Source organism: Vombatus ursinus, unplaced genomic scaffold (assembly GCF_900497805.2).
Source record: "Vombatus ursinus unplaced genomic scaffold, bare-nosed wombat genome assembly UNPS02014959.1, whole genome shotgun sequence".
Lineage (NCBI taxonomy): Eukaryota > Metazoa > Chordata > Mammalia > Diprotodontia > Vombatidae > Vombatus > Vombatus ursinus.
Genome location: NW_020954737.1, coordinates 6,019,165 through 6,035,342, shown reverse-complemented (window position 1 = coordinate 6,035,342; position 16,178 = coordinate 6,019,165). Strand labels below are relative to the sequence as shown.

At 41.0% G+C, this 16,178-nt stretch overlaps 1 protein-coding gene across 2 annotated transcripts in view; it reads right to left on the bottom strand.

Annotated features, from left to right (window-relative positions):
- Positions 1–11,863: 11,863 nt before the first annotated feature.
- Positions 11,864–16,178, bottom strand: part of KALRN (kalirin RhoGEF kinase) — a 966,578-nt gene continuing 962,263 nt past the window's right edge. For both annotated transcript variants that reach the window (XM_027845154.1, XM_027845155.1), the window contains 2 exons: positions 14,890–15,028; positions 11,864–12,409 (listed from right to left, as the gene is read on the bottom strand). In XM_027845154.1, the coding sequence (XP_027700955.1) occupies positions 11,864–12,409; positions 14,890–15,028 (685 nt within the window). The remainder of the gene's footprint in view (positions 12,410–14,889; positions 15,029–16,178) is intronic.

The window sequence follows — 16,178 nt, the reverse complement described above, 5'->3', positions numbered from 1 at the left end:
CGAAACGTCAGCCGCCGAGGCCCCGCCCCCCCCGGCCGCCTGGTGCGCAGGCGCGGCTGGCCTGGAGGGCGTGTCCCGAGAGAGTCCCGGTAGCTGGCACTTTCTCGTTGGAGCGCTTTGCGAGTGCGTGGGAAGGAAACTGGCACTTTGGAGCTTCATTTTCACTTTCCATTTATCTCTGCCTTTGCACAAGACTCGGCCCTCAGGCCTGGAATTCTCTCCTTCCTGCTTAAAACGCTTCAGTACTTAAAAGTATCAACTCTAGGAGGCAAAAAAGCATTTCCAGGTTAAAAAAAAAAAAGCATCTCCAGAAAACAAACAAAACCAAAATATCTCCTCCAGCAAAAAGGAAAGGTATCTCCTCCAAGGGGGAGAGAGGGTCTTTTTTGGGGGGGGGGGGGGCTCTTCCAAAAAAAAATGTATCTTCCAGAAAGCTGCCTTTCCATATTTCCCCAACTGTTAGTGACTCTTCCCCGAAATTCCTTTGCATTTCTTTCTCTAGGAACAGAGATAAAGTGACTTATACAATATTACACCTAAGAGGTCAGGTGGGATTTGAATCAGTCATGTACTTCCTGCCTTCATCCCATTTCAAAAGGATGTAAGCCCCTTGAGGGCAAGGACTGTTTCATTTTTTATATGCAGCACCTGTGCCAGGCAAATAGTTGGTGCTTAATAAATGCTTATAGCTAGCTAATAGAGCTTTGTTTAATATTTTATCTTTTCCCCAGTTCCATGTAAAAACGATTTTTAACATTCGTTTTTAAAATTCTTGAGTTCCAAATTCTCTCCCTTTCTCCTTCCCCAACCCACCCTCATTGAGAAACAAGCAATTAGAGCATCGACTTTGAAATTGAGATGTTTGTATCTGAGTTCTTCTTCTGGACTGGAATGCCCCTCCACTCAGACTACTGTCCTCAGGGGTGGAGCCAAGATGGTGGAGTAAAAGCAATGACTTGCTTGAGCTCTCCCCCAAACCCTTCCAAATACCTGTAAAAAATGCCTCTAAGCAAATTCTAGAGCAGCAGAACCCACAAAAAGACAGAGTGAAACAAATTTCCAGTCCAAGACAACCTGGGTGATTGATACTGCCCTCTCTGCTTTTAAAGTCCCATCTAAAATCCCATTTTCTATAGGAAACATTCCCCAGCCCCTCTTAACTCCAGGACTTTACCTCTGTCAATTACTTCCTATTTATCCTGTATATAGCTTGTGTTTTTGTTTGCATGTTATCTCCCTCTGATTGTGAGCTCCTTGAGGGCAGGAACTGTCTTCTGCCTCTTTTTTCTAGCCTCAGCACTTATCACAGTGCCTGGCACATAGTAGATGCTTATTAAATGTTTGTTGAATGAAATTGAGTTAATGACTTTTTCCAAATCACCTTCCTTGGGCTTCAGTTTTCAAATTGGCACTTACTTGGAATCAAATGTAACCCAAGTGCCAAAGCACATTAGTGTGGGACTCTCTCCTCATTGGTAAAGATCAGTGCCCGACTCTTACATGAGGGGAGGGGTGGACTTGGAGGGGAGAGAGTGGAAAGATTCAATCCCTTGACTTTCTTTAGGTCCCTTCAGTCTCTGTGAGCTTTTGAGTTGCTCGGGGCTCTCCAGTAGCTTCAGGGAAGAAGATGGATGATGCCAACCCTCCTTGAGTTTGCTGAAGGGAGAATAAGACTCTGGGAAGAAGCCAACATGAGAGAAACCTGCAGTCTCCATCCTGTCCCTAACTTCATCTTGCTACACTAGAGACTTCAGGGCATTTCCCCTTTGGGTAACCTCTAGGATTCCTTTGGTTGAGCAGTTACCTTGCTCCCAATGGGAGAACTCTTTCACTCTGTATTCTCTGGTATATATTCTCCTATGTATACTTTTTCTGATCTCTGTTTTGCTATTGACTTGGACAAATTGATTTCTTTGCTACTTTGTTCATTGTTGAACTGGTATTTAGTGGGAAGAGAGGTAGACCTTGGATATAGAGCTTGAGAGAGTGCTCATTTCCTTATTATGGAATATCTGTCAGAAGTTTAGTTTGAACTTGAAAATCATATCCTCCAAACTAAGAGTATTTAAGGGAGCAGACAGATATAATTCTAGCCTGGTGCAGCCTCTTTCCTCTCCCCCACCATATCCCCAGGAGCAGAGTGGTAGTCTCTGCCCTCCTGCTTCCCCTCCTGGAAGGAAATAAAAGTCTCCCTTGGAGAAGGGTGGCTAGAGAAGAGGCTAGAGGCATCTGTACTGCTTCCTTTCAAGCCATACATTGAAGTACACCATGCTACGTGTGGAGGACAGTCTCAAGATGTCTACTCTGCTTCTCTTCGATCCATACAAAGACACCTTGATGTTATATGTAGTGGATAGCTTTGTTATACTAAGGTCTGGAGGGGTGAGAATGATAATAAAAACTCACATTTAAATATCGATTTACCTTTACAATGTAGTTTCCTCACAATAGCCTGGTGAGATAAGTAGTGTTTTTTGCAGAAAGGGAAACTGCTGCTCAGGGATGTTAAGTGGCTTTCCCAAAAGTTACATGGATAATGAGTATCAGAGTCAGGATTTAAACCCAGGTTTTCTAAATGCAGTTCTAATCCAAAGCCCATCCATCATTCCATGAAGGAATGAAAAAGTTCTTACTGAAGCATTTGCAGTGTGCCAAGCACTGTGCTAAGTGCTGGGGATACAAACAGAAAAATGGAAGCAGTCTTTGATTTCCAGGAACTCACTCTAACTGGGGGAGATATCTCATAAAAGAAGGTTCATCTCGGGGCCTCTGGAACGGCCCAGAAGTCATACACCCTTATAAGGAAGATGAGTGATAAGACATAGGGATCCTTAGGTTAAGTCATTCAGTCATATGACAGTTTGGGGATGGAGGAATGGGGGAGGGTCTGCAGAACTTAGAAGCAGGGCAGATGGTAAGGCTGGTGGCCCTCCATCTTACTGGATGGAATAGAGTTGATGACTCCCATCTCCCCCAGGACTTAGTATTGTTGGGCTGTGGAGGCACTTCATTGAAATTAATTTAATTGTGTACCCCTAAGCCTTTTCTTCACATTTCTCCTGTCCATCTCTTCTAGTGCTGTTCTTATAACCCAAATAAAAATTAAACATGCCTGCTTCATCAAAGCAAATATATGTATATATATATATATGTATTTTTTTGTGTGTGGAAGGTTGGGAGATGATGTTATTGGGACTAAATTTGTATTCATTTATTCTTGGAGACAAGGAGTCACTTCCAAATTATGATTATGCCCGCTCAGTGTAGCTCCTTATCTGCAGGAGAGCTGATGGGAAGCATAATTTTCACCTGGAATGAGGCACTGAAGGATTGTGGGAGGTATAAAGGGGGTGGAGGTGGGGGTGGGAACAGTCGAAAGCCAAATGTGAGGGTACTCCCACCAGAGCTGAACATAATCATGTGCAATAAAGTCCTTGGGAGTGATCTGTCTTTTAGGACGGAATTTTGTGGTTTCTGTGACTGCCCTGCTACTGGGACCTGGTGATTTTATCTGTTCTCTCTTCACTTCCTCCCAAATCCTGCCTCATATCTATCCATGACTCTATGCCCAGTGTTCTGTCCACTATCTCATGCTGCCTCCATTTGATAAGGATGTGATTTTCCTACCAGGACAGAGCCTTTTATAGTTATAGTATCCGTGTTGTCTCTCTGAGTAGAATGTAAGCTCCTTCAGAGCAGGGATGATTTCATTTTTGTCTTTGTATTGCTGGTACCTAGGAGGCACTTAAGAAATACTTGATTATTGATTTTGCCAACCTCCAAGAGCCAATGTTGCATACTGAATGAATGAAAGAGTGTATATATATATATATATATATATATATATATATATATATAAGCAATCTCTTTCTCTCTAATATATATGTATACACAGATAGAGTTATATGTGAGTGGTGTACAGAGAGGTATGTTTGGGACAGGGAAATCACATTGCCTCCATGTTTGGGTGAAAGTAGGATTCCTTGCTTTAAACAAATATTTTTAATCAGGGGAAAAAAAAAACAACAACCAATCAGCCACCAAACAGAAGAAAACCAGAAACAGCATCTTTAGTAGAGTATATTTATAGGAATGCAGTAACACATGAGATGTACATTTTGAAGCTTCATTTGCAGCTTGTAACATTGACTGTTTGTAATCATAAACATGATATCAGATCACCACTTTACACCATGACACATGGGGGATCTGACTTACAAATAAAATATTTACAACCTACCTTTACAAAACGACATTGTATGTATACAAAAAGAAAAAAAAATTACCATAAAACAGAAGATACACTTAAGGCAGACCAGCAAGACACTGAAATAATTAAGGCTGTGGAATTCTTTTGCACCTTGAAAATATTAAGCTATTGATCAATACTGTGGAGTGGCATTTTTTTCATTGTTGTTTTTCCTCTTTTTTTTTTTCTGTTGATTGTTAACAAAGTCTAATGTGACTGAGTGTACTTCTATGTGTATGTGTTATGGTCCATATGGAGAAACCTGCCCAGATATAGATAAGCCCCTTCTATGTATGGCCAGAAGGGCCCACCTCAAGTTCCCAGAACCAATTTGAAGCGTTCATTGAAGGGTCTGAAGAAAAGGGATAAGTTCTATGATTTTACCAGTGGAAGGAGAGAAATCCCAATGTGAGGATTCCCTTCACAAACACAGGCACTACTCCTCCTTGACTTCCATAGAGAAGCTTAAAGAATTGCCTGAGGTACAAGAAACTCAGGGTCACACAGGGAGTTAAGTGTTGGAAGATGGATTTGAATCCAGATCTCCCTGACTGCTCTGAACTGCCCCTCTGTGCCTGCAAAAGGGGTTATTAAAGATTCAAATGCAAAGTTATTTCTGACCCTGGTCAGAAGAATAAACCAAACAATAGAGTCAGTGGGATGTCTTAGGCTTAGAGCCCCTTGCTTTGATGTGTTTGAAAAGTAAAGAACTGTTTCTTGCTTGAGCAGGAGTTGGTTGGTTCTGTTTAGCTCCAATCAGTTCTAATGGTTTTAAATAGTGGGAAATTATTTTCCCTTTTAGAACACTGGCTGATCTGGACCTTTATAGGTTGGGAAAACACAGAATCATAGCTGGTTTTGAGCTGAAAGAAACTTTAGAGAGTTCATCCGGCCCAACCCATTCCTTTTTACATACTAGGAAACTGAGGCCTTGAGAGATGAAGTGAGCTCTCTGTAAACTGATGATAATAATCGCTTATGTTTCTATAGGGCATTCACACACATTACCTCATTTGATCCTCACAACCACCCTGTGAAGTAGGGAAGTATCGTTATCACCATTTTATACATGAGAAAACTGAGGCTTGGGGGCTAGAAGCCAGGTTGTCTGACTGAAGGTCTCCACTACACCACACTGCCCCTCTTTATGTTTCTCTGATATATTCTGCATATGGACTATAAGATAGACATAGACATGATACACTATTTCCATGGGCATGCGGATACAGATCAGTCTTTTTCCACCTGCTTGTCCTTAAACCAGTACTTTCCCTTGGCGGTTGGCTCTCATTCTGAAGGAAATGTGTTCAGGGTTGCCACATCTCCCACATTTGTTCTACCTTCCAGTCATTTTTTCTCCAACAGAGCAGACTGAACTGTTCGGCAGATTTGAAGTCAAAGCACCAGGGTCAAAAAACAAAAATTTAAAAAAAAAGTATGAGACACAGAAATGAGAGATATGGCTTAAGTTTAGTGAGTGAGATGTCGGTTTTGCTAGCTTCATGTTCAAAGACCACAATGACAGCACAGAGTTAGCCTTCTGATAAATGGCATGGTAACAGTCACCGTAGCATTCCAAAATGTCAATCTATTACTGATGGCAGTATCGATCAATTAGTCAGTCAAGGATTTACTGAGTGCCAACATGCCCAGCTAGTGCCAGGCTAGATATATACATTCAGCCTCATGGTATGAGATTCTTGTTATTTACTTAATTTCTATCTCTTTCCATTCACTCTATCCCTTCATCTTCCCTCCCTACCCTCACTTTCCAAAATATGGCTTTCTGATAGAGCAGAAAGGTTGAACCCCGGTTTGGAACATGATCGAGATTCTCATTTTTTTGAATCTACCAGTGAGCAAATTGGCAGGAAAACTGAATCAGTAGAATGTTTCAGTGTCAGTATGTCCCTTGTAGAATGGTTCCTCTTGGGAGCTATTACACTGGTCTTTGAGGACTGAAAGTTATCTTAAAATGATTGCTTTTTGTCCTCCTCTAGCTTCTAAGTTTGTTAAAAGTGAGGAAGAAACTTAATCATATCACAGAAAACATGGCCAGTTTTTCTATGTTCCTGTATAGATTTCTCACACTTAAAAAAACCAAAACCAAAATCAAAACAAATCCCCAAAACAACATTTAAAAAAAATCCAGATACCTATGCCCAGATTCAGGGCTCGCTGGGACAGTGTTATTCACAATAACAATTAATGAAACAATTGAAGATCTCATAGTACTTAAAGAACAAGTATTAATATATTACTTTCTTTTTTGGTGCATATGTGAATGTCAGGGGCAACTCCCCTGTCCCCTACCCATGGTTTTATTTACAATTTTTAAATGGTCCCAAGATTTTTTTTTTTAGAAAACTAAGGGAAATCCTAACACAGCTTTACAAATAAATACAAAAAACCCGATAAGCCTACAAATATGTTTGCCTATCCCAGACTCCTTGTAGGAGTTCATATCCAGGGAGCGGAATGAATGGTGTATACATTCCTTCCCACTCACCCAGCATCGGTCACCATTCACCCTGAGTGAGTGGTTGTTGGCAGTGCCACCCAACCATTAGGGTAGCTGGAGTCATAATTTCTCTCCCCTGATTTGCAGGGGCTTTGATTGCAAAAATGGGGCAAAGGTTTTTGTAAACACACAGAAATCACCACTAGTTTCTCATTTATGACACCTTTGTTCCCATAGGGCCTTGAGGACCCAAACTTAGAGCCCTTCCAGTCATCAAGGATCCAGGAATGACTAGCAAGTATACACAGTTTTAGGCCACAGGAAGTTGTTTTCCAATAGATTACTCTCAAAAGGTCTGGTTGCCTCCAGATTCCAACCTCTTTCTCCCCAATGAAACCCCAACCACAGAGATATCTACCCTCTACACCAGTGCCCTTGATTCACTGGGGATGGTAGTCACCAAGGAAATGCGAGGGAAGCTCTGCAATGGTTGGTAACTAATGGTATTTTGCAATCACTCAGACAGTAAGATATGGAAAGTAGAGGGTGGGAGAAGCCAAGCCCGCACGTCTCTAAAGTAAAATTCATGAGAAGAAACACGGGTGGTGTTTGGTCCTTGAGGATGGATTTTGTTCACTAGGGCAGCTCCCCTATCCACCATTCCAGGCAATGGATTCTTTTAAATAGTGATTTGTTCCTATATAAGACCAAGTAATAGTAAGATAAGAAGCATGTAATGTTTTCATCTATGAATCCTGCAAGAGAATTTCAGTCTGATAAGCTGGCAAACCATGCCTGAAGTTGAATATTGGAAAGATTGGAATTTTGAGAGGTTTGTTTGTTTGAAAAGGGCAATAAAATAGTCAGCATTGGAAGTGTATAGCACTTTATCCAAAGTCTGTTTCAGTTATGATTAACTGGTATCGTTTGTCAATAGTCCTATGAGATTCAAGAAGCTATTCCCCCTCTTCCCACCTTTATTTTGCCCATGGGCTACATTCAGGGCAGAAGAAGTCAAGGTCCACACTGAAATGAGAAAACATGGAATTCCTGGCTCTGCCCTGGGCTCAGATTTCCCCTCCTCCTTCTGTTGAGAAAAGTAAGGCCCATGTACCAAGAATTCAGGAAAGCTAAAAATGACAGTTTTTAGCATTTCCTGTCCTCCCCTCTGAAAGGCACAACTGTTTTAAAGTGGACCACAAAGCACCGAAGTCAACATCCGTCCTTCCCCTCTTGTACTCTCTCCCTTCCTCTATATTGTTTTGTGACTTTGAGAAGTTCAAAAGTATACCCTCTCCCCACCCTCCCATTCCCACAATTCACTCTCAACTTTCCTCATACATTTTAAGTGAATGCTTAGCTCTCTAAGACCAGATTGAAAGGGACAATCATCCCAAATTAATTTATATTGAGTTGTCCTTTACCTTTACCCTTTCCTCCCTTATTCCTTTTCATGCTTTTCCTAACAAAAGAAACCCTACCCAATGAGTATAAGTCAATTAGGACAATCTTAGCTTAAAAAAGAACTTGAGTAGCCTGTATAAGTGGGATACTATTATTAGCCATGCGCAATAAACTTATTTTCCAGGCCTAAGACAATTTTAGCAGAAGTGAAATTTTCCCTCTTTCCCTAGGAATTCTGTAAATACCTTTGGTTCAGGGCAGGCATAGCTAGGTCTTGATTAGTCCAAATGATGAATCCAGTGAAGTGTCACATGTGTTGGAATTCGTACTATTTGAAATTGTAATTATGTAAAGCATGGTAACTGGTTCTAGCTGTACAAGGAAATGGTCTCAAATGCTTTTTCTTTCTCTCACCATAGGTGACCCTACACGATATGACAAAGGTGTATTACCTAGCTCTATTTTCCATTTACCCACTTGAAAAAAAAATTACTTAAAAGGTCTGAGATTCCATGGTTTTGGTTCTTATTTAAGTGCTAATTTGGAGAATCCTTGGATCTAAGCTAGACCACACTGTCTAAAAGGCAGAGAACTACGTATACAGTAATCCCCACGGTAAAGGAATTCTCTGACTAAATTAAATGAATAATTCCTCACTTTCCCTTGGAACCTTTGATATATATGCATACATACATACATACATACACAAATATATGTATATATACATACATACACATATATATTTACTCTAATGTCAGTAATTACACTTTGGCTTTAATTAACAATAGCATCCAACATGACCATCAAAACCTTTTCATAGGACCATAGATTTAGAGCTAGAAGGCTATCCAATTCAATCTGATAATTTTACAGATGAGGAAACTGAGACCTAGAGAGGTTAAATGCCTTGTCTAATGTTTTATAGGGGGTAAGTGACAGAGCTGAGGATTTGAACCCAGTTCCTTTGATTCCAAATCTATTCCCCCCCCCCACCACCACCACACCATGCTTTCATTTGAACATTTTCAGTTATTTATTCTGGAGCAATCTAGGCAACCACTCCTGGGTTATCCCAAAGCTGATGAAATATGAAAGCCCCTACCATAGCTGATATATTGCAAATGGCCACTTCTCCTTGACACTGCCTCCTCAACTCCAATTCTTTAGCCATAACACCCAACCTGCATTCCTCCTAGTCTAGGCTCTGCTTTTTAGAAATCAACACTCAGCTGTCTTGCCTGGCCATGATAACTCTGTTGATGTTCAAGAGAGTTCTTCAAATCATCTGTTCTAGGTAGAAGAAAAAAGAAATGGACAAACCAAATGGCATGGCATCTTTTGAAAACTAAAATGATTCTCCATCTCTACAATGAGGTCATTTCCCCCTCCCCTTTGCAAAATAAATCCTAGGCTAGGGTCCATCATATTTTGTATTGATATTTTTCTACTATGGAGGACTTAGGAATTTAGATGATTTTTTTTTTCAAATCACAAACTGTGTGTCTGCGTTTGAATTGAGCATTTATAGAGCAAGTCCATAGTCTCCAAGGCATCTGAATTGGTAACCCAGGGCCATTCACAAGCTAGAAAACAAATACAGTCAGAGTCGGTTTACATGTATTTGGTTAATCCTGAAAATGCTAAGTGCTACCTAGTCTTATTGCTTGTACTTACTACTAATTTATTAATATATAAACTTAGGGAAGTTTTAGGGACAGTGTGGAGTCAGGGAAGGGCCGATGATAAAGCTACCTTTTAATATTCTGAAAAATATTCAGTGAGCTATTACTAATTCTACATTTCCACTGTGAGATGAAAGGTTTCTGGATATTATCTTACTTCAGGTTTGATTTTCAATATTTTTTCACCCAAGACATTTTTTCACCCAAACATGCAGATGGATACTGGGGAACCATTCCCAAATGATCTGCTTGCACTCCCTGAACTGCATGATTTGAATCGTTCCTGCTGGAAGATAGAGGGAATGCTGGGAAATCTTATTTGGGTGGATGATTCAGTTAAGCTTATAAATGTCAGCTGTGTGACAGCATGTTTTAGAAGACACCCTGGAAAGTATGGGGTTAGATCTTATATAAAATTAGAGCAAAAATACTCAGGTTTTAGCACTTTATGCTTCTACCAAGGAAGAAAGGGCAATTAGCAATATAGCCTTATTCTGAGACAGCATACTCTAGTCTAGAGAGCAGCATCAACCTTCAGAATGGTTTTGGGAGTCCAGAGAAATGCCTGGGGCTAAGGGTTAACATCTATTGCAGCCCCAAGGAAAACAATGTTCCCTTTGGATAATCTATAGGGCTTTGCTTCGTGGCTTCAAAATTAAGTCTCCCTGGGTGTCCTCCACTCTGATTTTCAAGTGATGCTGTGAGGAGCTTTTGCTCAGGAGAGGGCAAATTCTAGCTCCCCAGAATGAGTGCCCCCCCCCAAAAAACTGGTTCTGGTAGCATGTGGAAATCCAGGAACCAAAAGGGTAGTCCACACGGAGAGTGTTTTCACCCATTTCCCTAGAAATTTTGCTTCTTCCGGGCCCTTGAAGAGAGACATATGGTTGCCTCCTCCTAGAAGACAAACATCACCACTATTAGCAGCAGTAAGGATATAAGGGAAGCTTCTCAGTGTCTGATGCATGTCTGTAGAAGAAACTAGAATTCTGCTACTTCGTGGTTAAGAACTATAAGAAAGGTTTCTAATGGCCCTATCAAGTGAACATATTATATTCATGGACCTATTTCAAAGTCAGGTGGAGGCATAAAAATAGACCCCTGGATTTGCTCATTACCATAAATGGACACCTAAATTTTAAGTTCCATTGCTGACCTAGCTCTCCAGCAGATTTCTGTACCAGATGACTTCTGAGCTGTCAGTGAAAGAGGAGAATTTTGATAGACACAATTCAGGGTTCATCAAATAAACCTTCAGCTGGAAGCAAAGTCATGAGCTTATAGATACTGGAAAAAAAAAGGGTAACATCAATTCCTCTGGTTTTGGTAAAAGATTTCTGTACAAGGTTTTATAAAATATTTTTTAAAAATCCATCATCTAATTGTGCTTAAGTCAAAACGACTTACTGCTCCTATAAATAACTGTTTTAACTCTAGCACAGAAAGGTACTGGTGATTGATTTTAAAGCTATATCTATTTTACATACATACATATACATATATCATAAAACTCTGGAACCTACTGTATACTCACATAGGTATGTTTTAAGAAATCACATCTAATATACATAAACTGGAGCAGATGACAGGCCACCTCTATTACACAGAATTCTGTGGGTGCTTTTGAAGATCTCAACAAAGAGAATGCTTTTCAGTTCTGCATTGGCTCACTAGCATGAGCTTCAGTTGACTCCATTTAAGACTCCACTTGGAACTCATTATTTTCCATTTTGACCTAAGTCCACCCGAAAGTAGCCATGCAGGCCCTTCCCTACCCTCACCCCTTCTATTTTCCGCAATCTCAATACTTAGCTTATTCCTTGCCTTTGTAGAATCATCTTATAGAGAGGGTAATTAGCCAACTATCAGAAAACTCCTAGATTCAGGGTGGGTTTTTACTGTTGTGTAGACATGGAATAATCACTGGAAAAAGGTGCATGAGGTACATCACTCAACCTAGGGAACCGTAGGAAGTCAAATGGTTTAACATAGAACTATTTACAGCCCAACATTGCCTCACTTTTGCTCACACCGTGCATCCCAGTCGAGCCCCAAGGGCAGGGAGCGTGCTTACGTCCCTTGGTTCATCCTACTGACGATGAAGCTTTTGACGTTGGGAACGGGGCGAACGTCATTTTGGTGCTTCCGGCGTTCTATGAAGCAGGCCAGTCGTGAGGTATCCAGGGGGATTTTGGAGTAGCTGCCATTATGGGGCTGTAGCCAGGGGTGTTGCAGGCAGGTGGCCGCCGTGGGCCTCCGCCGGAAGTCTTCCTGTAACATCACATTGATGAAATCCCTCGCCGTGTTGCTGACTCCACAAAAGTACTCATGGGGGAAACTGAAGTCCACCCTACATACGTTGATGCACGTCTCCTCCTTGCTCTCATCCAGAAAGGGGGAAACACCGCTCAACATGACATAGGTCAAGACTCCAATGCTCCAGATGTCTGTGCCCAGGGAGACAGGGATGCCCTGGATCACCTCTGGGGCAGCAAACTCTGGGTTCCCCAGCAAGTGGTGGATATGGAAATGACCTGAGATCTGGACAGCATCCTCCAAATCAATGAGCTTCACTCGAGGCACTGGGATCCGTAAGTCAATGAGCAGGTTTTCCGGCTGTGGAGCAATGAAAGAGAGTGAGTAAAAGAGAAAAGTTTGCTTTTCTGATAGGAATACCAGTTATGACGAAAATAATAATAGCTAACATCTCTATAGTACTTTATAGCTTTCCAAGCGCTCTCCTCTTTGAGCTATGCAATAATCCTCTGAGGTAGGTACTGTTCTTATCCCCTTTTCACAGATGCTGAACCTGAAGCTAAGAAGTTGTGACTTACCCAGGTTCACACAGTTAATATGCATGCAAAGCAGGGTTTGAACTGGCCAGCGTGCTCTCCACTATACCATCCAGCTGCCTGCTTTGGATTCATATGTGTATTTACTCTTCCACTCCTCCCTAAACAAAGTAAACCTTCGGTAGATAGAAGTTTGAACAAAACTAAATCATGGGATCATAGATTTAGAGCTGAAAGGGACTTTAGAGGTCATCAGCTCCAGCCCCTTCATTTTGCAAATAAGGAAACTGGGGCCCAGAGAGGTAACATGATTTGCCCAAGGTTATACAAGTTGTAAGTGGTAGAGCCAGTCTTCTGATTCCAAGTCCACTAAAGCACACTGCCTTCTACACTTTTTTTCCAAAACCTTCAGAGGGTCTAAGGTTGGGGGGGTGGAGACAGAAGAGAAGAGAGTAGGCATTTATTTAGCACCTACAAAGCAGGTGCTATTATTACCCTTATTTTACAGTTGAGGAAACTGAGGCAAACATGTAAAGTGATTTGCCCAGGGTCACACAGCTAGGAAGTGAACTGAGTCTTCACGACCCCAGGCCCAGTGCTCTATCTACTGCTCCACCCACCAACTACCTAGGAATAATGTTAACTCTTTCAGAGAGGGCATACTTTTTTGAGAAGGGGTCAGGGCGTTGAATGATTATTAGCAGAGTAGGGTTGAATCAGGGTTCCTGAATAGATGTGACCTTCGGGTTCTCTCTGGCTTCCATGACCACTAGCATGGCATAGGCTGGCAATTCAGCAATTCAAAAGCATTTATCTACCAATCACCTTCTAAGTGCCAAACATCATGCTAAATGCTATGGATACTGTCATTCACTGCTGACCGAGGAGCTGTGGGGTAAAAACAATGAATGAGAACAGCAGATAGCTCCCTCATCTCCTCATTGGCTGCTGCTGTACCTTTGGGGTCTGAATATTTGTGTCTTCCTCAATTTCATCTCTGCTTTCAGGCCATGAGATTTTAATTAGTAAATTCTCTTTCATGGAAAACAAACCCTATCAATAATGCACTTCTTTCTTTCCTTAACCGGGACAATATTTTACGGAAAATTTTTTTATTGGTGATGTAGTTTGGAAGTCACTTGAGCCCTTGCCCCCAACATTATGAGATGTGGCTCATGTGTGAGAGGCAGCATGCTAGAGTGGAAAAGAAGTTTTTTGTTGTTGAGTCATTTCAGTTGTGTCTGACTCTTCATGAACCCATTTGGGGTTTTCTTGGCAAAGATACTGGAGCGGTTTGCCATTTCCTTCTCTCATTTTACAGATGAGAAAACTGAAGGAAACAGGGTTAAATAATTTGCCCGAGATCCCACAGCTAGTAAGCTCAGGAAGATGTCTTCTTGACTTCAGACCTGGCTCAGTACCACCTAGCTGCCCTATGGAAAAGAAGTTAGGAGATTCTGGTTCTAGTTTGTTTTACCAGTGACTAATTGTGTTAGGCCTTCTGGACCTCAGTTTCTTCATCTGTAAGATATAGACATTGGACTTCTGATTCTAACATTCTATAATATTACACTTCAAACAAATTTTCTTAAATTATACAGAAACTGATCTCAATCGTATAGAAGGGAGTCTGGTAGAATGTAAGCTCCTTGAGGACAGGGACTATCTTTTGCCTTTTTTTTTTATATCTCTAGCACTTAGCACAGTGCCTAACAAATAGTAGGTGCTTAATAAATATTTGTTGATTGATTAAATCCATATTGGTCTAGTCCCCAGTCTTAATATTCATTGAAATTTTGATCCTTCTAAACAAATTAAAATGTAATTCACTTTTGTTAAGGGTAATGGCTGTGCAATTACCAGATTTATCAACCAGATCAGTTGGATCTGATATCTTTTCCTTTTTTTCTGGCCCTTGTAGTGGATAGAGAGCTTACCTTAGAGCCAGAGAGATCTGGGTTCAAGTCCTGCCTCTGAAACATGCTGGCTCTGTGACTCCCAGAAAGTCAGTGCTCTAAGCCAGTGATTTCAGACTCAAATAGAAATGTGGGCCACTAAACTGTACGTAAGGATTCCTCTGGGTTACAGATTGACTTAGTTTATTTTGTTAAATATTTCTTAATTACATTTCATACTGGTTCCAGCCCCACTCTGGAGTGTGATGGGTATATGAGCCTCTGCTCTAGTAAATTCTCTAAAATTAGAGCTTACAGAGAAGGTGCCGCCCTGTCCTGGTAGAGGAAAGTTACCTCATCTGAATCAATGAAACCATAGGGCCAGTCGCCAACCCATATTTCCTGTTACCTTGATATCCAAATGAGCAACCCTGCAATTATGTAAATACTGTAAGGCTTCCATGGTATCTCGGATGTAGAAAGCAACTTTTTCCTCCATAAGTTCATCATGATTCATAAGATAGTCCAAGAGTCGTCCATCATCCATCCTACAAAAGGTAAAGAAATCGAGAGGAAAAAAATGTTTAAAAACAAACTCCATAAAGACCTCCCTGTAAAATTATTTCATTTTGATACAGATGTATTTCAGCTAAAGATGCATCTAAGGATAACATCCAGAGCTGGTGGGGGAGTGGGGAAGCTCATGAATTCACATTTAATATGAAGTCAACAATAAGAAAGAACAGCTAGGTGGTACGGTGGATAGAGTGCTGGGCCTGGAGTGAGGAGGACTCATCTTCCTGATTTCAAATCTGGCTTCAGACATTTACTAGCTGTGTGACCCTGGGTAAGTCACTTAACCCTGTTTGCCTCAGTTTCCTCATCTGTAAAATAAGCTGCAGAAGGAAATGTCAAACCACTCTAATATCTTTGCCAAGAAAACCCCAAATGGGGTCACAAAGAGTCAGACATGACTGAAAAAACCACTGAACAACAACATAAGATGTTTTATATTTAGACTCTTTGGAAGGCAGTGTTGTTTAGTGAATAGAGCCCACCTTGGAGCCAGGAAGATCTGGGTTCCAGGCCTGCCTCTGACATATATCGGCTGTGTGACCCTGAGTGAAGTGTTTAATCTCTCAGTATTCTAGGCAGTTCTCCAAGACTATGCATTGCATAGAAGATGTTGACTTGGTTAGTAGAAGGAGTTAACTCACCTGGGAGTTTTCTATGATAACAGAATTTCAGTTACTATTCTTATCCAATATTTCAGCATATTAAAAAATGTCTTCCATAATGAAATTGGCAAAACCTTCTGTTTTGTTAGTTGCTTTCAAAAATTTTCAGAAGACATGGGTCTTGGTGCCTTTAAGAAGTAGGTTTGTAAAATAAAGGAATCATTCATTTACCATGGCTTTGAGCTATACATGCACACAATTATATAGAATCTCAAGTAACACCCAAAGTGGGCAAATCCAGTGTACTCTGGGTTTGACTGTGAGGTAGGGAATCAATCAATCAAACATTAAGCACCTACTATATGCCAGGCACTGTGCTAAGCACTGGGGATACAAAAAGAGGAAAAAGGCAACCCCTGCTCTCAAGGAGCTTATAATCTAATGGATGAGACAACATGCAAACAAATATTTGTAAAGCAAGCCATATTCAGAATAAATAGGAAGTAATTGATTGAGGGAA